Here is a 21,722-nt window from a genome sequence, read left to right as displayed (position 1 = left end):
TGACCCATTTGGACGACCGAAGCCTCATATTATCTCCAAAACTGCAGTGTGTAGGATTTAGTGGCATCTAGCGGTGAGGTTGCAGATTGCAACCAACTCAATATCCTCCACACTCTTTGGGCCCCGTGCACCCATAGAGTGTGCTCACTGAGGACTTCTGCTGACCAAGACGGCTAACTTCCGGTTTAGCCCTCCGGCTAACTTGAATGGAGATAAAATGATTCAATCATGCAGCTGTTCTAGACTTTCGACTTGTGATCGGACTGAATGGATCAAATTCTGATTGTGAAACATGTCATTTAGCGGGGGTTGTGACACTCAAAAAAATGTATCCGCTGATTTACAGACACTTCTTTCACAGTATAAGTCTATGGGAAAAAGTCTTTGGGCCCGATAGCGCCACGTGACGTTGTAATTACAGTTTGGTCACTATGTAGAGGACCCGCTCCTTGTGTAGATATAAAGGGCTCATTCTGAGGTAATGAAAACACAACTATTCTTATTTTCAGGTGATTATACACTAATTAAAACATACATAATGAATATTATATTCCATTTCTGTGAAGTCCTTTCCGTTAGAAGTCACTAAATTCTACACACTGCACCTTTAAATATACTTTTGCACAGAAAGAGGCTTGTGGATTTTGTCCCCCATTCCTTACATTGTAAGTGCTTTATGAGGGGATTTCTTTAACGATCAGTATGGACAGGAGGAGGAATGATTACAGCAAGAAAAACGTGTCAATGTTCATATGGACACCATATTGTGAACATGTTCTTTAAGAACAAAATGTCCATGATCGTATTTTTTCTTTCAAAAAACAAAAAAGGTCAGAAATGTTCTTGCTTTATTGGAGAAAAGTGATTCAATATCCCCCAACCAATGTATCGATGACTACACTCAATCATTAATGGTGAAAAGTCAGCAGCTGCGTTGATGTGTGCAGTCTCCAGTATGACGTCGTTCGTTTTGCGGAGTGAACAGTTTCACTTTCATTTATCAGGAAGACGGACCAGCATTTAAAGCTAGCTGAAGGTGAGACATATGCAGAAATCTATATTTTATACACTGTTTGTACTGTACGGTTACATATGTACGCATGTTTACGTAAAGTGCGACATGACGTCAGATATCCATTTAAAAAATGTAACCCCAAACGATTAGAAAAGTATGAAGATAAGCTAAAGGCTGTAAAAGTTTGCGCAGTCTGTAACCGAAAGTGACGTCGAGCGACAGATTTTCTCTTGTAGAACATTTTTGATGTATATTTTCCCGAATACATGTTTCATATAAAGACGCCAAATAGAGACGTGTTTGTTGTATGAACTGGCGGCTTGATAGTAAACACTGCTTTCATATGTCACAAATGTTTGCCTGGTGTTAAAGGAAGAAGACTGTCAAAATGTCTGACAACGACAAAGAGGAGCCTATGGAGGTGGTGAGTCTGCAGACTAATGCCAGATAGGAACAGTATGAAAGACAATTGTTAAGGGAGCTGTGGTATTACAAACAATTTATATTGTTTTATTAATATGTAAATATTCACAGTTTGTTTACATGTGTCTTCAATAGAGAGAGTACTGTTAAAATAGTTTATATCTTGAAGTATTAATTGCCACATTTGTCTTTTTTAATTGAAATATCCTTACTTCCCTCATGGTTTTTGTAGGACAACAATAACACCCAGCCACCTTCATCATCTCATGATAATCCTGCTGAGGTATTTGTGTGCTTATGTTTAATGACACATACTAGTTGAAACTGGTTCAGAGTGAATTCAGTGTTTCCATTTCCAAGATATTACATTATAAACTAAACATACTGTGGGTACATAGAACATCCAGAACTAGTAGCAGCAGGTCTTGTATGTTTTTCAGTAAAGTGTGTTTGAGAAAGTGAAAGCATGTAACCTGAAGCCACAAGCTCAACATTTGATCACAACTTGTTGCCCTCTGCTGTCCACTTAGAGCTTTTGTCAATTTGTGTTGCAAATGTTCCCTCTGAGGATTGATCTTATCTTATTATCAACACTAAATTATGACTAAGTGGCTAACCTCTCAGTCTCCTCACATGTAATTATTTTTTTAAAAACAGGATATTAAAAAATCATTGTCATAAAATCATTTTCTAAGCAGACTTTTTAAACTACATTAACGTTTTGTGCTATCCTGTATAGTAATACGACACCATTAATGATGGTTTTCACACCATTCTTTCAGGCTCTGATGCCTTCATCCAAGACTGAAGATGAAGCTCTACTTACTCTCTCATTCGTGGGGTTAGAGTCTGATAATCCACAGAAAACTAAAACCACTCTGGAGAAACTTCTTCAGTCTTGGTTCAACAAAAGAAAATCTACGGCAAACTGCTCTGTTGCAAAAACCTCAGGAGATGGGAGAGCTTTGATAAGGATTAATCCTACTCCAGGTGCAGTATGACTATGTTTGATTTTCTTTTTAATTCTTACAGTAAAATCTCACAACTTTCTGATTACCTATCTACAGTATTGACTCTAGTAAAATTCATTTTGGCAGCTTTCCGTATTAATATTGGTTTTGCAATTCAGTTTGTTGGTCAAATCAATTTTGTGTTTGTCCTTTTTTAAGCCCTGCATGAGGTTGAGACACTGGTTGGGGGAACACTGACCAACAAAGAGGGAAAAAAAGTCACAATCACATCTGTTAGTCTGACACCAAAAAATCAGACACAAATGCCAGAGGATGCTTCATTGGACCTCCGTCCTTCATCTGTGTCAGTGCCACCACAAGATGTATGTACTGTGTAGCAAATCAGTAGGAGTGAATTACATGAAATGGATGCTTGTCACCAAATTAATAGACTGTAATTTTTTTTCAGGACCAGGTGCAGGAACAGAGTAGTTGCGGCAGTTCAGCAGCAGTTTCTACAGCAGGAGAGGAGACATGCTATTGTGATGTCCCAGTGAGCCATTTCTGGTATGTGAACCACATCTACAAGGAGGAAATGAAACGTATAGAGAGAGAGAATGGAGTTAAAATCTCTGCAGAGGTTAGGGTGACCTTTGAATTGGACCGGAAAGATGGAAGATCGAATGCTCTTTCTGAGTTCATTAACCTCGTCCAGAAGTGCTTAGGTGAATCTGAAGGCTCAGTTATTCCTCTCAAGCCCATAGATCCAGAAGAGGTGCGAGACACACTGAAAATCATCCAGAAAAATGAGAGCAAGCTTTTGCTCACTCTAAACTCTGAAGAAATGATCGTATGTGGGCCAAGAGAAAGTCAAGATCTCATCAAAAAGACCTTAAATACATCACAGAAAACCTTTACACATGCCAACACTTCTGTTGGAGAGCCGACATGGGCATCTCAAGACATAGCACAGAAGATTGACATGAGCATCAAAGACCAGTTCGCTGATGCCGGGCTAACCATGGAGGAGAGCTCCTGGAAGCTGCTGACTACATCCTTCAATGAGCAGTTAACTAAGATCAAAACTAAGTTTGGTGTGGATTTTAAGGAATCAGACATCAGTCAAGGCAAAGTCATCGTCAAACCTTGTTACAAAAGTTCTGGAGGAAATGCTTCCATGGAGAGCCATGCTGTCAGAGCCCTTCTTCATCTGTACCAGAAGAGTACCACGTCTCCCATGAACCTCACCCAACTCACCCTCAGTGGACCGGCGTTGAATGGAGCACACACGGAAGAGGGAGCAACAGCAGGAGACAATAAAGAGGAAAAGTGCCCCATATGCATGGATGCATTTACCAATAAGAAACAGCTGAAGTGTAAACATGAATTTTGTGAGGAGTGCCTGGCACAGTCAAAGAAAAGCATGGGACCCATCTGTCCGATCTGTAAAGATGTCTTTGGTATGGTGAAGGGAGACCAGCCTGATGGAAGAATGTCATGGACGTCAGGTTCCTATTCTCTTGATGGATTCCCAGACTGTGGCCATATAGTCATCCACTATGATATTCCAGATGGAAAACAGACGGTAAATGCCATAATTAAAATATTTCAAGACATCATATCAATTGTATGTTATTTTATTTCTTCTATGTTCATTCCTTGGTTGTCAATCATGTCTACTTTCTGTTGCTGCATTTCTCCCTTTTCAGGAAAAGCATCCCAATCCTGGACAGCACTATTGTGGTATTAACAGAAAAGCATATCTTCCAAACAACAAAGAAGGACAGGAAGTGCTGCACCTGTTGAAGAAAGCGTTTGATCAGAAGCTCATTTTCACTGTTGGGACATCCAGAACCACTGGGATGGACAACATGGTGACCTGGAACGACATTCATCACAAGACCTCAGTGTCAGGAGGACCAGCGTGGTACAGTAGCCAAATCTCTTGCTTCTTTTTAAAACATATTCCTTTTCAGTGTCAAGTCTACTGATAGGTTACAAGGGATTTCGACTTGAAATTGACCATACGGTTGTATTAATTTACTTACGCTGTTTCCACAGTTTTGGGTATCCTGACCCTGGCTATCTGAGCAGAGTCCGGGAGGAGCTGAAGGCTAAAGGCATCAAGTGAAGACTTAATACAAAGTGGTTGAGGAGAGTCTACTTTTACATATAGAAAGAAATTTAAAAAATGAAGATTATTTAAAATGAGCAGTTTTGGAATTCACACAATATTATTTGCTGTTTCTTCTCATTTTTCATTTTATGAGTAAGGGTTGCTTTAAGGTGTACTCAAAACAGCTTGAGAGTTTATCGTTAAGAAACATGTACTACACTTTATCTGTACCTTCACCTATTAAGCATAATTTTCTTTGATGGATGTTCTTTTCTTCTTTTTTTTTTTAAATCAATTGAGAAAATTTGACAACTTATAACAGAAAGAATGCAACATAGATAAATACATGTAACTTTACTTTATGCCTACAGTACACATGATGTGATTTAAAGTTTGCCTAATAAATAATTAAACCAACTCAAACTGACTCACTGCAGTATTCTTCACTATCAGCACAGACTGTGAACAAAACACAAAACACATTGGCTTATTTTCTGTACAATTTTTAAAATTTTATTTATAACAATATCTGTTATTTAGTTTGTAAAGTACTCCAGCAAAAATTAAACATTATTCTCTTTCCAGAAGAAAGTCTGAGCCTCCATGCATCGTGTACTATAAAAGCTATGTGTCATTTTTCATTTAAAAAAACAAAACAAGGACTAATCAAAAACAATTCTGAAAATGCATGTATGATTTAGCAAAAATGTTCTTTAGGTAAAATGATTGTACTTCTCTCTCAATTAAAGACAAAACATATACAACAACAGCGTAAAATAACACTTGCTGACAGGTAAGCAAAATAAAAACTTGTTATTGTAGTTACATTAAAGATCGGTGTTACTTTTCACATGCATTAAGATATGGCTGACACATTTCTGACAGAAGCAGCATTTTGGGACAGAGGCTGAGCGTAAGGACATGTCAGAGCGACCAGAATGGTAGCATTAGCAGCAGCAGGGCACAGAGGAGAGTGAGAGATCAGAAACAGCTCAAGAAGAACAGAGAAATGCTAAGGATCAAATGAACATAATGCACTTAAGACTGAGTCATTACAAAAACTGTGAACGTACAGACTTTGATCCTCTAAAGGTAGGAAGATTAAACTACTCACAAAGCCAGATGGATGTTATCTGGTCTTTACACAAAAAAAAAAAATGGACTTGAGAAATAAAAGACAAGCAAAAGGCCCATCTCCATCCTTTTTCTTCTTCTTATTTTACCATAATTGCAGCCTTCCTCTCCTTCAACTCGAGGAAGACCCCTGTAGCAGACAACTAAATGGAGCAGACATGATCAAACTATCCATCAAAGTGTCTATCTGCTATGGCCCCTCCATTATTAGCCAGCTGTGGCCGGGGGCATGTATGCACAACCCACTGTCCACCCATGAAGGCATCCATCCTTACTGTGTCTTTAACATCTGTAATCTCCATCCACACCTCCGCCTGGAATGTTTAACCTACGACCAACTTCCTCATTCTCCGACTCCACAATCACACACCAAAACTCCTGTCATCCTTCAGTAACACATAAGCTCCGACTGTCATACAATGTGATAAAAACAAACATACCTGCTTTACATCTTACGGTATAAAGCCTACAGTATACACTATACCGTAAAATATGAATTCTGTGCAAGGAAGACAACACAATCATTTCATGAACATTGTTCTCTGAGAAAAAATTATGTGGAAATACTGTAGTTGCCATCTGGTATTGACATTTTACATGTGCTATACACAAACGGTGCTATCATAAATCTGTCTCACACAATCTTGCCGAGAACCCCGGCAAGACAACACATGTACCGATTTTAGAAAACTTTGAGTTTTGCCTTTCCCGCTCAAAGTCAACACAAACAACAAACAGTTGGCACTGGTGAAATGGAACAATGTTTTTTTTTTCTCTATACAATTCATACAAAAATAAAAAATTAAAATTGCTCCAATGATAGCATCTTTTCTTCTGATTTTCTTGTTTCCATTTCATTTTGCACAGAGGTAGTGGCTATTTAGGTAAAGGGTAAGGGACAAGTGTAAATTAAAAATCTCTCATAGAAAATGTTATTCATTTTTGACCAGAGGAATCTCAAAAGAACAAAATATAATACTGCAATCACATACAAAAGTAGTCCTTCATTTTTGTACATTTTATACAGTGTTCACACTTTTTATCAATTTTCTCTCACACTTTTTGTCGATTTTTTTTTTAGTTTCCTTTTTTCTTTAAAAGGCAAAAAGAGGGGTGTGTTTGGAATAGCGTGATCCAGGCCGATGGGGAGTCTATGCCAGTGGGTCCACAAGGGGCTCCTCATCTCCGCGTGATAGCAGCTCCTTCTTCTCATCTGTGCTGGCCAGAGAGTTGCGGCTGTTGTGAGCTCCCATGTACAGAGTGGCATATACTGGGTTTGTGAAGTTAGTGGGCTAGAAGGAGTCAAAAAAATCCATTAGATAATGTGTAAGACACTACGGTATGGGTGTTTGTACATGCATGCCTGGTATTTTCTCTACCTTGTCTGGGTCCAGCGTAAAGTCTGCATCTAGCAGCTCCCCAGCGTCATCATCAGGCTCGCCCTCGTAGATCTTGTAGGCAGGGTTTCCAATCTCAACATTCATGGCCCCATTGGTCATCCTTTGGTGCTGGAAGCCCTTGGCACTACACAAAAGAAAATACGGGCACAGTCATACCATTGCATATTATTCAAGCTAATAGGGGGCTAAACAGTGCAAGCAGAGACACAGCCACATCACGAAGGGAGGGCAGAGGCATCACGGCATGATTCTCACCACCATCCAGGCTGAGGGAACAAAGCCACAGCACAGGCACCAACACAAACCCAGCATTCATTTAGCCCAAGACAGATCTAGACACAGTGGACCTGGACACAGGGCTGTTACTGTACCGACTAACCTTCCAGACTGTACTTAAATGGTCATTCAAAGTAAACAGATTATCTAAAATATGCTATAACATATCTGCCAGTAAATGCTGGATTTTCCAAATTGCATTTTCCAATCTGAGCTTGGAAGAATGCTTTTTGCCATCTCTCACTATGAGAGACACCACCACAATACAAACCACGGCACAGTACAGTACAATATATGGCACAATATGATGAACAGTTAGTATGAAAAATCTACAGCACTGGCCAGCACACAGACAGATCTATTCAAGGCATCTTTTCAATAGATCTGCCCTGAGGCTGCTCTGAAGAGGGCAATTAAACAAAACTACAGCTCCCATTGACATCAGAGAGAATGATGTGACATTCACCACAGGGCCAAACACTGCAACACAGCAACCAAGACTCATGGGTGAGGGAGAGACAGAAAGAGAGAGCATCGAGATGCAGATTTGGATGGGAGGGGCGTATGGAGGGGAAAGTTTAACCCTGGCAACTGTTACCGCAAGCGTCTGGAGCCGGTTTTGCCGGGCCGGCTAGACCTGAGGAGCAGAGGAGATGCCATTACAGAGAGGAGAGGAAGAGTGCAGATGGAAGAAAGGAAAGAAAAAAGGAGGAAGAAAGAGGGAGGGAAAGAGAGAAGGCAAAAAAAACTATCTCCTGTTTCTGTTTTGAATGTGTAGGCTGTTACTCACCCTCTCATCCTTCTCCTGTACCAGACCAACGCTCCTCCAGCCAGCACAAATAGCAGCAACAATAGCAGTACAGGGATCACTATGGAAGCTGTGCCTACACACAAACACATACAAATATAAGAATGGTACACGCTCAACCTAATCATACCAAATTCAAGGAACTGATGTTGTTGTAGAAGTGCTGACTTACGTCCGCCTGAACTTGAGCCACCTTCAGTGGTGGCCACAGACTCACAGCGGTGCCCTGCCCAGCCAGGTGAACATCTACACACAAGAAGAGAGGAAATAGAGATATGCATTTACGCAATGATACATTCAGATTCAGTGATAACAATTATGAGATGAAAACACTCTGCTCCTCACCTGCACTCTGGCAGGTGGTTGTCAGGGTTAATGGAGCACTGGCCATTTGCACAGTACTCATTTGTATCACATGTGTAACAGCTGGGCTGGATTCTTCCATTTGTGCAGCTATTGAGGACAGAAAAAAAACAGTGAGTAGCACTGCAATGTGCCAGACACAAGTACTCAACTTTGCATGTGAAAGTTTGTGCACGTCTGCCTGTGTTTAGTAAATTATGTCTCTGTGAGCGATCTTACCGGCAGGTGAATTCCCCTGATGTGAAACTGTTGTTGGGGATACATTGGCCGTCACGGCAATAGTGACACTTGTCAATCTCACATGTGCTGCCGGTGTACTGGGGCAGACAGCGGCACTGTTTAGAGCCATTGGCACTCTGGAGACATGTACCTTTGTTCTGGCAGTGGCCTTCACAGCTTCCTACTCACACACACACACACACACACACACATATATATAAACATGTAAGTACACACACTTTAACTGGCAATTCTGACTTTATTGCTATGTACCTCACTTGTCAGCAGAAATATTTGAATTTTTTAAACTTTCATTATCAGTTAGATAGAGAGAACACTCACTATACTGGCACTGGTCGCCCAGGAAGTCAGGAGGGCAGCTGCAGGTTGGCTGGTTTCCGGCGCTGACAGTACAGTTGCCTCCGCTCTTGCAGTAATCCTTACAGGTGTGCAGGTTACAGTTTGGTCCTGTAAACCCTGTCGGGCATCGACAGGTAGGAGAGCCTGTGGAAGGACAGACATACCGTATGAAGGCATAAATAGATGAAAGGCTAAACAAGGATGATAAAAAGAGGAAAAATGTGTCTTGCTACTAAATACTGGGACAACAGAAACATTTAGTTGTCACTCAAAGCTGTATTTAGCCAACATAGTGTCATTAACATTGTATTTAACGACAATATTATCATCTACTGTACTAGCAAAAGAACAATAAAACAAAATGCCAGAAACAATTTGCAATGTCCCTTTCTTACCTGTAGGGGAAGCTGTACATGTTCCTCCATTCTTGCAGTAGTCTCTGCACTGGTCAATCTCGCATCGATCTCCTCCATAATTCGGCTGGCAGCGACACTTGGGCTGCTTGTGAGCGTTCAGGAAGCAGCTGCCACCGTTCATACACTGGATCGTGCAGGGACCACTGGGAGGAGCTGTAGATGATGGAGTTTTTCAGCCATACAGAATAATATAGATGCCTGTGTGTATGTTCTTCATGTGTGAGTGTGTGTCTGTTTACTCACAGATAGGAGACAGTGTGGGAGTGGGCAGCTCCACACATGTGCCGTTGTCCAGTGTGCGTCCATTGGGACACATGCAGACTGGTCCACTGGGGCTCAGCAGACACAGCCATTCACATTTCTTTCTATCGCAGGGATTAGTCACTGACAGAGGCAGAGAGAATAATGGTATTAACAATGGTGAAAAATAATTACTCTATCTCATGGTCTTTATTTTTCTGATAATTGCTGCTGTTTCAAATGGAAAGATGCAATGGTACGATGAGAGCTTTGTCTTTTGTCCTCACTTTCAGGTTGCTTGTAGCGGTGGTACAACACTATATCTGTGGCGTGGTTCATTCCAGTTGTTAGGTTCTCAATGGGGCCTTTGCCGAACTTATTTACTCGGAAGACGTAGTTGTTGATGTAGGTGACGCCGTAGATGTAGTCTTCAAAGATATCGATACTGAAGGGGTGATGGAGTTCTGTGTAGAAACAGAAAGTTTAGAAGCTTTACAGACAGTATATGTGCTAAAATACACATTCTTGCATTGTCTGCCTCCATTAAATTGCCGCTGACTAATAAAGACTGATCGTCAGTGTGGATGAAGTGCAAATAAGTGCCACTCAACTGTTCTTAATGCTGTTTACTGCCACGACTGCATCACTGCCATTCAGCCTCACACTGCCGATCAAAGAGAGTTTAGCATCGGCCCAGTACAGACGCTGGTTGAAGTAGTCCACTGCCAGACCTATACAAACAGAGGGTGGTATTTTTTGTTAGATTAAAGACTTAAGTATAGAACAGATGATTGAGAAGTGTTCGTGTGTGTGTTTTACCAGTTGGCCACTGGATGTTTTCTTCTACCAGTGTCTCTCTCATGGTCCCGTCCATGGCAGCAGTTTCAATCTTGGGGTGGTTCCCCCAGTCTGCCCAGTACATTTTCCTAATGAATGAAATTGAATGTTCACTGCTGTTATTACAATCAAATCTCTTGTATGCATTCTTGCAATCATATTCTTCATATATGTTATCAATCTAGTTATAAAGGATAGAGGATGATGCATTTTGTACAGATTGTGATGCCCCCTGAGGCAAATTTATGATTTGTGGTATTGGGCAAAATAAATAAATAAAATTGAATTGACTGTTTCAGTGCACCCCTAGTCTCCCCAAGACCTGCTCACCCTCTTGGGGGGTCGACTACAATGGCATAAGGCTCATCGATCATGCCGGAGATGAGGGTTTTGCGGTGGCGTCCTCCGCTTATCTGGGCCACCTCGATAACATCTCTACCAGAGTCAGTCCAGTACAAGTTTCCTGCCACCCAGTCCACAGCAATGCCCCGGGGCATCTTCAGATCAGGGATCTGAACACAGGAGACAGAGAAAATGCAATAAGAACCTCAAAGATTGGACACATGTGCTTTACAGTACATATCTTGTCTATATTTTACATCATAAACATAAAAAAGCAAACATATGCACACTTGCCTCCAGGTTGTTGACCCTGGACTCGCTTTGGCGACGGTTACGGTTGCTATTGGGGGAGGAGGAGGAAGAAGGCAAATCATAGAAAGAAATGCGCCCAGTGTGCCAGTTTGTCCAGTAAATGCGGTTCGTCTTGACATGCAGGTCCATGGCATCAATGCGCACGTTGGCATCACCCTGGAAGATCTGCTCATAGCGCCAGTTTGGCATCAAAGGGTCCAAGCTGCGGATCTCATTGTCATCAGCGATGTAGAGCACTTGTCTCTGAGCTGGAGATGCACAGGAAATTATGTCAGGCCAGGAAAAGTACAAACGTCACTGCAGTAGAGCAGCGATGTGAAAAAATGAAAGCAGGTAAACAAAATCCAGTGTACACAGTGTCACTTATAGAAGAAGTACTCACTATCAGCCTTGCAGGTGTCATTAATTCTGGTGAAGTATTTGTGGCAGCTGCACTTGTAGGAGCCCTTAGTGTTGTTGCAGATGTGGGAACACACTCCGAACTCCTTACACTCGTTCTTATCTGTCAACAAGCCATGACATGATACAAGTTACACATAGTTTCAAGGCCTGGATCAGACTGTAGCCATAACATAACAAAATGTAGCCAGGGCAGAGAGAGAGAGAGCTGTACCTTCACATGTGTTGCGTCTGCTGGACTTGAAGCCGGGTTTACAGGAGCAGAAAGAGTTTGTGCCATTCACCACACAGTGAGCTTCATCTCCATCTCCACACGCGGTCCTGTTGTTGCGGCACTCATTCAGTGCAGTGTCTGCAAGCAAAGAAACAGGGAGCATGCATTAATGCTGATAACCGGGCAGCATGGACACTGTCATGACAGCTACACTCTGACACAACGCACCTTTCTTATTGCAGTTGATTTCGTCAGAACCATAGTCCTCACAGTCGTTGAAGAAATTGCAGCGCAGGACAGAGTTGATGCAACGGCCATTGGAGCACTGGAACTCCTCCTTTTGACATGTTGGTGTGGTATGAGGCACTTTTGGAGGAGTCACAGAGAAGTTATTAACCTGATTATCATGTGCAGAAGTCATCCTGAGCCATGATTGAGAGTTACATCTAATTGCAATTTAAATAAAAATGCGTTTTTGTGTTGTCAATGTGACTGTACAGTATGACTTTTTTCTCTCCGTCAGTCTATTTAACAATTTCAAAGAGATTAAGCAAACTCACAGCAGTTGACCTCATCGCTGTTGTCCCCACAGTTGTTGACGCCATCACAGCGTTTTGATACCGGCAGACACACACGGTCATTATGACAGCGGAACTGTCTTGTGGGTGGACACTGGAATTTAACTAAGGGACAGAAGGAGAGAAGTTTTAAGGAAGAGAGAAAACTGCAAGCAGGCTATCAAATGGCTCAGAAATACTGTCGACATGTGAAGTGCAGTAATTCTTACCACACTCTTCTGGGTTCTCATCAGAGTTGTCTCCACAGTCGTCCTCACCATCACACTTCCAGCCCAGGGGTTTACAGAGTGTGTTGTTGCACTGGAACTCATCCAGGGGGCAGTGTCTACCCACTAAAACACGAAGGAAAGAACTAAAAGGTCCAGTTGCTGTCTGCATTCTCATCTTCAGTGTTATATGTTGGGCTAAGCATTCAGTAGAAAATAAAATGTGTGTTCCTTACCGCCAGCGTCACATTTCTCCTCATCGCTGCCATCCATACAATCAGCATCGGCATCACAGCGCCAGCGGATGGGGATGCAGTGGCCATTTTTGCACTGGAACTGATCACTGTCACACTTCACATCACAGCCATTCTGGATCAAAACAAAGAATTCTTTTCATTAGTGCCCCCACTATGTCAAAATTCAAATTGATAAGTTAATTGGGAAGGAAATGGTTGGAGTGATACCTCATCCGAACCATCGGCACAATCGTGGTCCCCGTCACACTTCCAGCGTCCGGCAATGCAACGGCCATTTGTGCAGGCAAACTCGCTCTCAGAACACTGACGAGGCACTGAGGACAAAGAGAAGACAGCTTAGTAGGGTGAGAGAGGATAATCAAGGAGGAAGGGAGAGCAGAGGCAAGGAGTAAGGAGAAGCAGGAAAAGAGAAGAGAAAGTGGGAATAGAGCAGACTGCAAAAAGAACACAGAGTGCTCTGTTGAGAGCCAGACGTACGTGAATAAAATAATTCATATCATGGGGCACAGAGGTTGGGATGACACAACATACTGTACGGTATGTAGCGGAGGAGCTACAGGAGCTAGTGGGATTGAAAAGCACGGAAAAGGCTCACAAAGCAAAAGACAAGCCTGGGGCACATGAAGGACTGGGTAGCTGAGAGGTTGTGGATGGTTGAGCTGAAACTGCGAAAACACCTACCTCTGGCTCACAGCAACAGGCCAGTGTGAAATGCAAAATAGACATGAGATGATGTGAGATGTGCAAATGGCCACAGAACTAATTAATGTAAAAAAGAAATCAAAGTCTCAACCATGCGTGTAGTTGAGTAAATATAACAGAAACACATAGCGAAAAGGTGATACATTGCTTACCGCTGGAACCTGCTGCATCTGAACGTCTGCTTACAATAGAGCTCATTCAATAATATAAATAGTGGTTTTATTACAGACTGTCTAAGCGAAAAATGTCCCTCACTAAAGTAAGAAAAACAGAAGGAACATACCACACTTGTCTTCATCAGAGTTGTCCCCGCAGTCATTGTCATAGTCACACTGCCAGCGGCCAGGCACACAGCGGTTGTTCTTACAGCGGAACTGGTATGGCTCACATGTGCGCTCATCTGAGAACCGAACAGACATAATAAGTACAAGCATGGCTTTGGTCCCGTTTCCCACCAAATAACTTCTCTGTCACTAACTTAACACTTTCTCCTTACCACACTCCTCCTTGGGTTCATCGGAAGCGTCTCCACAGTCATCCTCTCCATCACATTTCCAGCGTGCTGGGATGCAGCGGCCCGAGTCCTTACAGCGGAACTCATCCACGCCGCACGTCATTTGAGCTGCAACCGAGAAGATTTAATGGATGAGACATACCAATTGATAGATAATAAATAGATGATAGCGTTATTATTAATGCTCTGAAATGTGCCTGTTTCAGTTTTCAATCAACTCCAACTCAATAATCATCAGTCAAATAATGATGCATTGAGTGTATATCAACACACCCCTGCAGTCAGGCTGTGTGGCTGTATAATCTGAAGTTTCTACCTCTATACCCCAAAGCCCAGGTAGTATTTTCTAGATTTATTTTTTATTCATTACTGATATCAACAGTCTCTCATCAATATTATCAGTCAGGGTTGATTAAAGAACCCTGTTCATGCTGCAGAGGAGACTTATTTCTTCTCCTTTCTTAAGTAGAGGTGTTGTCTGATACAGTAATAGTAAATTGTGTCTTACTGCAGTTGGCAGGCTCATCAGATCCATCCACACAGTCATTGTCCCTGTCACACACCCACACCCGTGGGATACAGCGCTTGGTGATGGTACACTGGAACTGGTTGGGGGCACACGTCACCTCCGCTGCACAAGAGACAAATAGATTAGACCACCTTACTCAAAGACAATAAATATGGAAGAATTGCTACCTGATCACTTTGCATTGAAGCAATGGATGAAAACACTGAAATTCACAGTGAGTGGGCCCTAAGGGCCACTCCAAAATGTGGGTGCATAGAACTGATGATTTTGTGATTCATCAGACCCTTGCAGCTAGAGGGGCTCATATGTAAATTTTGACCTCAGGATGGCTCGACAGAACAGTTCATCTAATCTCCCTCTGTGGAGGATGAATGTGCAGCAAATGTCCCTCAGCAAATGTCATGGCAATTACATTATGCAACATAATTTGGCCTGAGGTTACTGCTAAAGGAAAGGTCAAATGGACAGAGATCCTCTGAGGAGTCTGAAAGTGTTCAGCAATTTCCATAGAAATCTGCTCATTAGATTTTGATATATGGTAAGTGGAAACTGTGGCCTAAGGAGGGCCACAGAGGAAAAGTTAAGAGGTCACTACAATTTGTACAGTTCATCCTCTGGGTACCATGAAAAAGCACAACAAATTTAATGGCAATGCAGCCATTAGATATCTTAGTATCTTTGTAGGACCTTTGCATATGGACCAAAGGGCTTTTTAGATAATGAACAGATGATCAGTACTGTCACTAGTGGGGCAAAAATGGAAAATAGTGCCTAAGGGAACTACAAGGACATGGCGGTAAGACTCACGACAGTCTTTCTCATCCTCTCCCTCTCCACAGTTGTCCTGTCCATTGCAACGGAAGATGCCAGGGATGCAGCGACTGGGGTGGCTACATTTAAACTGACTGGGCAGGCACACATGGATGTCTGGATACAGAAGACAACAAACAGTGGGTGACAAAGGGTTTAGATTAGTGCAGGTAGAAATACATAAAAATATAAAACCTTCCATAAGTATGTGTAGGAGTCTGTACCGCAATTGGCCTCATCAGAGTTATCTTGACAGTCATTGTCTCCATCACAGATGTAGGCTGGGTTGGTACAAATGCCTGTGCCACATTGGAACTGGCCTGGTCTGCACTTGAACTCAGCTAAAGTGACAAAACACATCACATTATTAACCAGAAGGACCAAAACAATATGGTGCAACAGTAATAGTATATTATGACGATTATAGTCAGGCTGGACTCATCACTCACGGCAGTCTGCAGGTTCATCTGACCGGTCCCCACAGTCATCCTCAGTGTCACACTTCCACCAGAACGGAATGCACTTGTCATTTTTGCAAACAAACTAAAGGGACAGAAAAGAGAATGGCTTCTTTTTAGAGCTGATGATGTTTTGAAGCAGGAAAATGTCAAAAACGATAATCTCGAGACAGCACACCTGACTCGCAGTGCAGTTGGACAAGCATTGTCTGCCATCGGCTGCGAGATAAAAGTTAGTGGGGCAGGCACATTTGTAGCCCCCTCCAGGTGAGAGCAGACACAGGTTACTGCAGCCTCCGTTGTTGGTCTGGCATGGGTGTTCAGCCACTGAAGAGAAAGAAAAAAGGGAGAATTAAGGGCAGATCAGACAGAAATCAGGACGTACTTGAGGATTTAAAACACGTCATACCCTCAGGCTGGCGGTATGGGTGGTAAATGTGGACATCCATCGGTCTGTGTAAGGTGCTGATCAGCATGGTCTTGTTGACTCCCAGGGTCTTATGAGCTCTGTTGATAGACTTGGTCTCCCAGTCTGTCCAGTAAATGTACTCCTCAAACAGAGTCATCGCAAAGATGTGGGGGATATCCTGAGTCAGAACTACAGGGGTACAGGCATAAAGACACATGAGTTGGTAGCAACAACTGGAAAAGTGCACAAACATACTCCCAAGTGTTTGTCGGATAGTTACCTGTGTGTCTTTTGGTTCCGTCCAGGCTGGCAAATGCGATGTAGTCTTCCCTGGCGTCAGCCCAGTAGATGCGGTCATTAATAAAGTCCAGTGTCAGGCCATTGGGCCAAGTGATCTTGTCCTCCACGATGACACTTCTGTTGGTGCCATCCATCCCAATCCTCCCAATGTGAGGGTTGTCTCCCCAGTCTGACCAGTACAAATACCTGTCAGGGGAGTGCCGTATTAGGATTATTGCGATTGACACATCAGACCAGGGACAGACCATAGGAAGTCAAAATTTAGAAGAAAATTTTCGCTGTCAGGTCTTGGGGTTGTCTAATTAGTAATAGTAATGAGTTTCAAAGATATTGCAACATAACAAGAAAAAAGTCAGTCAGAAAAGTTAGTCTATTATAGATTTATGTAAATAAAACAAGGCAGTTTAAATTTGCATTCAATGATGTTGGTAAACTGCATCCATCTGGAAGTGTAACAAACTTCTTCCACTCCAAAAAAAAAAAAAAGTTCTCCTGTTCCCTGTTCAACCCACTTCTTCAAAAGTTGTGTCATGTCACTCTTACCCATAGCGTACATCCACAGCCACAGCACGTGGCTCCCTCAGGCCACTGTTGACCAGAACTGTTCGGTATGCTCCATTCAGCTTTGACACCTCGATAGTGTCCCGTCCCTTATCACACCAGTACAGGTTTCCTCCCACCCAGTCCACTGCCAGACCGTCTGGGTTGCTGAGTGATGTGCGATGAAGAACCTGACAAATGAGCAAGCAGTATACACTTTGTGAATCTGCAACTCGCAATGAAGGATTTACTTATTTTTCCTGGGTTTTAACTGCATATACATGCAAACAAATAGGGATTAATTAATCATTTTAAATGGAAATGTTGTGTTGAAGAGGAACTGCCAAACAGGTATTATCAGCACTTTTCACTGTCCCGTTTCTTCCTTAGATAAGATGCAGACACACTGACCTGAACATCACTGCCATTGATGTGCATGCGTCGGATCATGCTGCCCTGGGTGGTCACATCTGTCCAATAAATCATCTGCTGACGATAGTCGAAGTCCAGAGCCACAGCATTGTTCAAACCCTGTCAAATAACAGAAGCTGCATCAGTCTGGGCTGGCGATAAATCCCTAGAGGATGGTTTGCAGGATTTCAAAGCACTTCAAAGGGACATACAGTATCATACTGTATCTGCAGGTCTCACCTGTTTGAGCAGCGTGTAATTGGAGCCATCCAAGTTGAGCTTCCGCAGGTAGTAGCGGTTGGCAAAGATCAAGAAGGGTTCCTCATCTGCATGAAGAGAGACAGCATGAAGTATTACTGCATCGTGGATTTACTTTAAACACTTGCCTGACTGTTATTAATCTGTCATGTTTCTTACCAGAGGTGGATTTGCATATGGTGGGGTTGTCAGGGCTAAGCTGGAAACCCTCCACACACAGACAGTGGAAGCTGCCGTGTGTATTAATGCAACGCTGCGTGCAGGGATAGGTGGTTGTGCACTCATCTATGTCGACACACGTCTTCCCATCATCCTTCAGACGGAAGCCAGTGTTGCATCTGCACTGTGAGGAGGCAAAGTACGGAGCAGGTAAAGCGACGGTGCACGCTGCTTATTTTACACATCCATCACTAGAGAACTCAAGTCAAAATTTCAAGGTGTTGACTTACTTTGAAGCCTATTTTAAGGTCTTCACAGAGCTGAGAGCAGCCACTCAGTTTGCTGTTCAGGCACTCGTTAACAAAGCAGTTCAGCTCGTCGGAGCCGTCGCCACAGTCGTCCTTATGGTCACAAAGAAGCGTCTCATTGACACAGTTTCCATTATTGCAGGCATATGCTGTGTCGTTGCATTTCTTCTCTGTTTCATGTGAAAGAAAAGAAATGAAAAAAGGAACAAATAAAGATAAAATGTGAGCAAGTGAGGCTGATACTGTTGTGAGTGCTTTCCAGTTACCAAAAAGAAAATCATATTCTATAATCACAAGTAATATTAATTTTTATGCTTTGTATGCACTTTTAGATGCCTTGTCTATATACTCAATCCAGCATGCTTGCTTTCTGTGCTGTTGTGCTGCTGTGTTATATGTTTGCTGTTTGTCTTACTGTATATATATATATTTTAACTGTAACTTAACATACTCAACAGTTGAAAATAAGATTTTTAAGTTGGCTCAAATTGGCACATTTACATTACATTAGAGTTAATATAGATTGTCCCTGATAAATAAATAAAAAAAATAGCAAAACTATTTGCACATATACTACATTAATGCCAATAAACCACTATTATGTACGCTAGGCAAGGTATTATACTGTATGTAGCTAAAGTGTTGCTGTAGTGGCTGTGTGAATATAACCTGGGCCAGTGCAGCGTGGGTTCTTAGGGGCCTCGTCCGAGTGGTCGTGGCAGTCAAAGTCTCCATCACACTCCCATGAATTCTGGATGAGGCAGCGTCCATTAGCGCAGCGGAACTCGTTGGTTCCACATGTAGGATATTCTGCGGTTAAAAAAAAAAAAAAAAACAGCACGGAGGTGATGGAGAGTCGAACTCATTGTTAAAAGCAAGAGCAAGGACAGACCTTTTACAAGAGGTCATGGGTCCACTCACCACACTCCTGGGACTCATCTGAGCCATCACTGCAGTCGTTGTCATGGTCACACACAAAGTGCTTGGGGATACACTGTCGGTTCTGGCACATGAACTCATTACTGCTGCACGTGTTGTTAAAGACTGAGACATAAAAAATATTTGGAGAATGAATGAGTGAAAATGTGCTTGTACAAGTTTAGTATAGATTTATGCCACTCTGGGTTATTAAAATGTTTTCTTTTGACCAGCCTGCACTCACCACAGCCAGCTTTGACACTCTCGTCAGCCCCATCAGGACAGTCTTTGTCACCATCACACTTCCAGCGCTGAGGGATACACATATGGGATCCAGGACACTGGAACGCCTCGGGACTGCAGGTTTTTGTTTCTGTGATGGAAAGAGGTTATTGAAGGCGGTTTTCATTACCCTTTATTTGTGTATTTGTGAATATGCAGTTAACTCCAAAAACAATCAGATGATTATATTTTTGGAATGTTTCAGAGCCAATGGGAACTGTTAAATACACAAATATACAGAAATGGAGGGAATTCTCTAAATTTGAGAATTTAATTCACGCACATTTGCTTTATAAGGTAACTTAAAGAGTTAAAAAGAGCACAGAACCAAACACTTCTGTCAAAATACTTTTGCTGCTAGATATGTTAGTGCTAACTGTTTTTGCATTTGTATTCACTAAACGTTTGTGCTCAACACTCACTGCACTTGCTGTCCTCATCACTGCTGTCACCACAGTCGTCGGCTCCGTCACACACCCAGCGGTTGGGAATGCAGCGGTGGTTCCCACACTCAAACTGGGAGGCTGAGCAGAATTTATCTAAAAGGACCAGAAAGAATGTATTAAGTGCAAAATATAAGCACCAAAACCAAGTAATGGTCTGTTGCATTTCAGCTCGTTTAGCTTTGAATATCTGGACTCACCACAGTGAGCCTCGTCTGCGCCATTCTCACAGTCATTCTCCTTATCACATGTCCAGCTCATTGGGATACAACGTCCACTAGGACAGGCAAAGAAGGGGGTTGGACACTTTGTTCTCCCGCTCCCTGGCAGGGTACAGACAATGGGCAGGTTAAAGAAGAAAACATCAGAAGAATTACAGTAAGCCAGCATAAAGAGAGAATGAGAAAATTTAATTTACATTTCTATGTTTTTCAAGCAGAATTCCCTCCAAAACCACAATTTAATGGATGAAAACATTAATTGTTTTTGTCTCTTCCATTTGGAATAATCCAAATTGAACTTCTTGCTTTAATCCATCTGCGGAAAATTACTTTTTTTCCTAGAACATCACCTGCACATTTGAAAACATATCTGTATCTTAGAGGTTGTTAAAAATACCTGGGCAATTTCTTTCATCGGAGAAGTCTCCACAGTCATTCGCTCCATCACATTGCCACGAAGGAGCAAAGCAGAGTGTGGTGAACTCGCACTTCTGAAATGTCACTCCCTTCACTCCCAGATGGAAGTAGCTGGAACAGTCCGTGGCAGCTTAACAAAGAGAGCAGCACTACTTTATTATCATAGCCTGGGAGAAAGTCTTTGCTTTTCTTATTAATTATTTTGGTTTTGGTGAATATAATCATTTTTTACTTACTGCAGTTGATCTCATCACTGGCGTCATCACAGTCTACTTTCTGGTTACACTTGCTGGAGTTGGAGATGCAGCCTCCGTCTCGGCACTGGAACTGATCGGCTGAGCACAGTGTGGCTGATACACACAAAGACGTGAGACAGTGAACACTATATAAAATATCAAAAGACAGTGGGTGGTAAAAACCTGCTTAATTAGTAAGATGGACTCACTGTTACAGAAAAGCTCATCAGAATTGTCTCCACAGTCGTCTTGTCCGTTACACCAGGAGCTATGCCCCACACAGCGGGCATTCACACACCGTCTGTAGCCCTTCTTACACGCACGATTGGCTGAGAACCAGACAGGAAACAATATGGAATCAAATTACAAATGTCAACAACAAGAGTAGGACTGAAATGGTTTTGACTACCTTTTTTTTTTTTTTTTTAAGAGAAAAAGGTTATACTCACCGCAGTACGACTGCTTCTCATCAGACTTGTCCTTGCAGTGGGCCATGCCATCACAAGTCAGGGTGTAGTTAACGCAGTCTCCGTTTCCGCACTCAAACTCATCAATGTTGTTACATGTGGTGTTCACAGCTGAGAGAGAGAGAAACAATTTGTTCATTCAAGCTCAGGAGAAAAGAAAACTTCTGCAAAATGTATTTTTAAATTATGAAATAACCTTTTTTAATCAGTATATGGTATCAACTCTTTTAAAGCCAGGTGAGAAGAAGACATTCCCATTCTTGTATTACCTATGCAGGTGTTGTCTTCCAAAAGCTTCCTGTCACCACGACAACTGCAGTTGACCCTTCCCTCAGAGGTCAGCAGACACAGGTCCTGGCATCCTCCGTTGTTAACACGGCACAGAGAGAACTCACCTATGTAGAGATGAGGCACATTAGGGAAAATTAGCCACACAAACCTGCACATACAGTATCAACACGCCTGAGTGAGCCCA

At 42.4% G+C, this 21,722-nt stretch overlaps 2 protein-coding genes across 3 annotated transcripts in view; one reads left to right on the top strand and one right to left on the bottom strand.

Annotated features, from left to right (window-relative positions):
* Window positions 1–2,881: 2,881 nt before the first annotated feature.
* On the top strand, window positions 2,882–4,921 carry LOC121891244 (E3 ubiquitin-protein ligase DTX3L-like; the record flags this gene model as incomplete). The annotated part of the gene is made up of 3 exons (XM_042404074.1): window positions 2,882–3,973; window positions 4,098–4,315; window positions 4,450–4,921. Coding segments are annotated over 3 exons (1,380 nt in total), but the record flags the coding sequence as incomplete, so codon positions are not given.
* A 231-nt stretch (window positions 4,922–5,152) lies between these two features.
* The window catches only part of LOC121894735 (low-density lipoprotein receptor-related protein 1-like), a 98,693-nt gene continuing 82,123 nt past the window's right edge, over window positions 5,153–21,722 (bottom strand). For both annotated transcript variants that reach the window (XM_042407546.1, XM_042407548.1), the window contains exons 45-89: window positions 21,517–21,642; window positions 21,230–21,358; window positions 20,990–21,109; window positions 20,781–20,894; window positions 20,525–20,674; window positions 20,107–20,229; window positions 19,886–20,002; window positions 19,426–19,554; window positions 19,185–19,307; window positions 18,933–19,073; window positions 18,246–18,433; window positions 17,956–18,139; window positions 17,779–17,864; window positions 17,539–17,658; window positions 17,131–17,318; window positions 16,568–16,773; window positions 16,288–16,476; window positions 16,057–16,205; window positions 15,870–15,963; window positions 15,645–15,761; window positions 15,418–15,537; window positions 14,590–14,712; window positions 14,064–14,189; window positions 13,851–13,967; window positions 13,073–13,179; window positions 12,845–12,977; window positions 12,612–12,734; window positions 12,385–12,507; window positions 12,053–12,190; window positions 11,825–11,962; window positions 11,594–11,713; window positions 11,194–11,459; window positions 10,888–11,069; window positions 10,540–10,646; window positions 10,332–10,451; window positions 10,008–10,184; window positions 9,724–9,864; window positions 9,460–9,633; window positions 9,047–9,208; window positions 8,705–8,885; window positions 8,468–8,575; window positions 8,295–8,368; window positions 8,105–8,198; window positions 7,018–7,162; window positions 5,153–6,930 (exon numbers count right to left, since the gene is read on the bottom strand). In XM_042407546.1, coding sequence (XP_042263480.1) covers window positions 6,790–6,930; window positions 7,018–7,162; window positions 8,105–8,198; window positions 8,295–8,368; window positions 8,468–8,575; window positions 8,705–8,885; window positions 9,047–9,208; window positions 9,460–9,633; window positions 9,724–9,864; window positions 10,008–10,184; window positions 10,332–10,451; window positions 10,540–10,646; window positions 10,888–11,069; window positions 11,194–11,459; window positions 11,594–11,713; window positions 11,825–11,962; window positions 12,053–12,190; window positions 12,385–12,507; window positions 12,612–12,734; window positions 12,845–12,977; window positions 13,073–13,179; window positions 13,851–13,967; window positions 14,064–14,189; window positions 14,590–14,712; window positions 15,418–15,537; window positions 15,645–15,761; window positions 15,870–15,963; window positions 16,057–16,205; window positions 16,288–16,476; window positions 16,568–16,773; window positions 17,131–17,318; window positions 17,539–17,658; window positions 17,779–17,864; window positions 17,956–18,139; window positions 18,246–18,433; window positions 18,933–19,073; window positions 19,185–19,307; window positions 19,426–19,554; window positions 19,886–20,002; window positions 20,107–20,229; window positions 20,525–20,674; window positions 20,781–20,894; window positions 20,990–21,109; window positions 21,230–21,358; window positions 21,517–21,642 — 6,233 coding nt within the window. In that variant the 3' untranslated portion in view covers window positions 5,153–6,789. The remainder of the gene's footprint in view (window positions 6,931–7,017; window positions 7,163–8,104; window positions 8,199–8,294; window positions 8,369–8,467; window positions 8,576–8,704; window positions 8,886–9,046; window positions 9,209–9,459; window positions 9,634–9,723; window positions 9,865–10,007; window positions 10,185–10,331; window positions 10,452–10,539; window positions 10,647–10,887; window positions 11,070–11,193; window positions 11,460–11,593; window positions 11,714–11,824; window positions 11,963–12,052; window positions 12,191–12,384; window positions 12,508–12,611; window positions 12,735–12,844; window positions 12,978–13,072; window positions 13,180–13,850; window positions 13,968–14,063; window positions 14,190–14,589; window positions 14,713–15,417; window positions 15,538–15,644; window positions 15,762–15,869; window positions 15,964–16,056; window positions 16,206–16,287; window positions 16,477–16,567; window positions 16,774–17,130; window positions 17,319–17,538; window positions 17,659–17,778; window positions 17,865–17,955; window positions 18,140–18,245; window positions 18,434–18,932; window positions 19,074–19,184; window positions 19,308–19,425; window positions 19,555–19,885; window positions 20,003–20,106; window positions 20,230–20,524; window positions 20,675–20,780; window positions 20,895–20,989; window positions 21,110–21,229; window positions 21,359–21,516; window positions 21,643–21,722) is intronic.

The sequence above is a fragment of the Thunnus maccoyii genome, chromosome 3 (assembly GCF_910596095.1).
Source record: "Thunnus maccoyii chromosome 3, fThuMac1.1, whole genome shotgun sequence".
Classification (NCBI taxonomy): Eukaryota; Metazoa; Chordata; class Actinopteri; order Scombriformes; family Scombridae; genus Thunnus; species Thunnus maccoyii.
The sequence above is the reverse complement of the archived record's forward strand: the minus strand, read 5'-3'. Positions and strand labels throughout refer to the sequence as shown.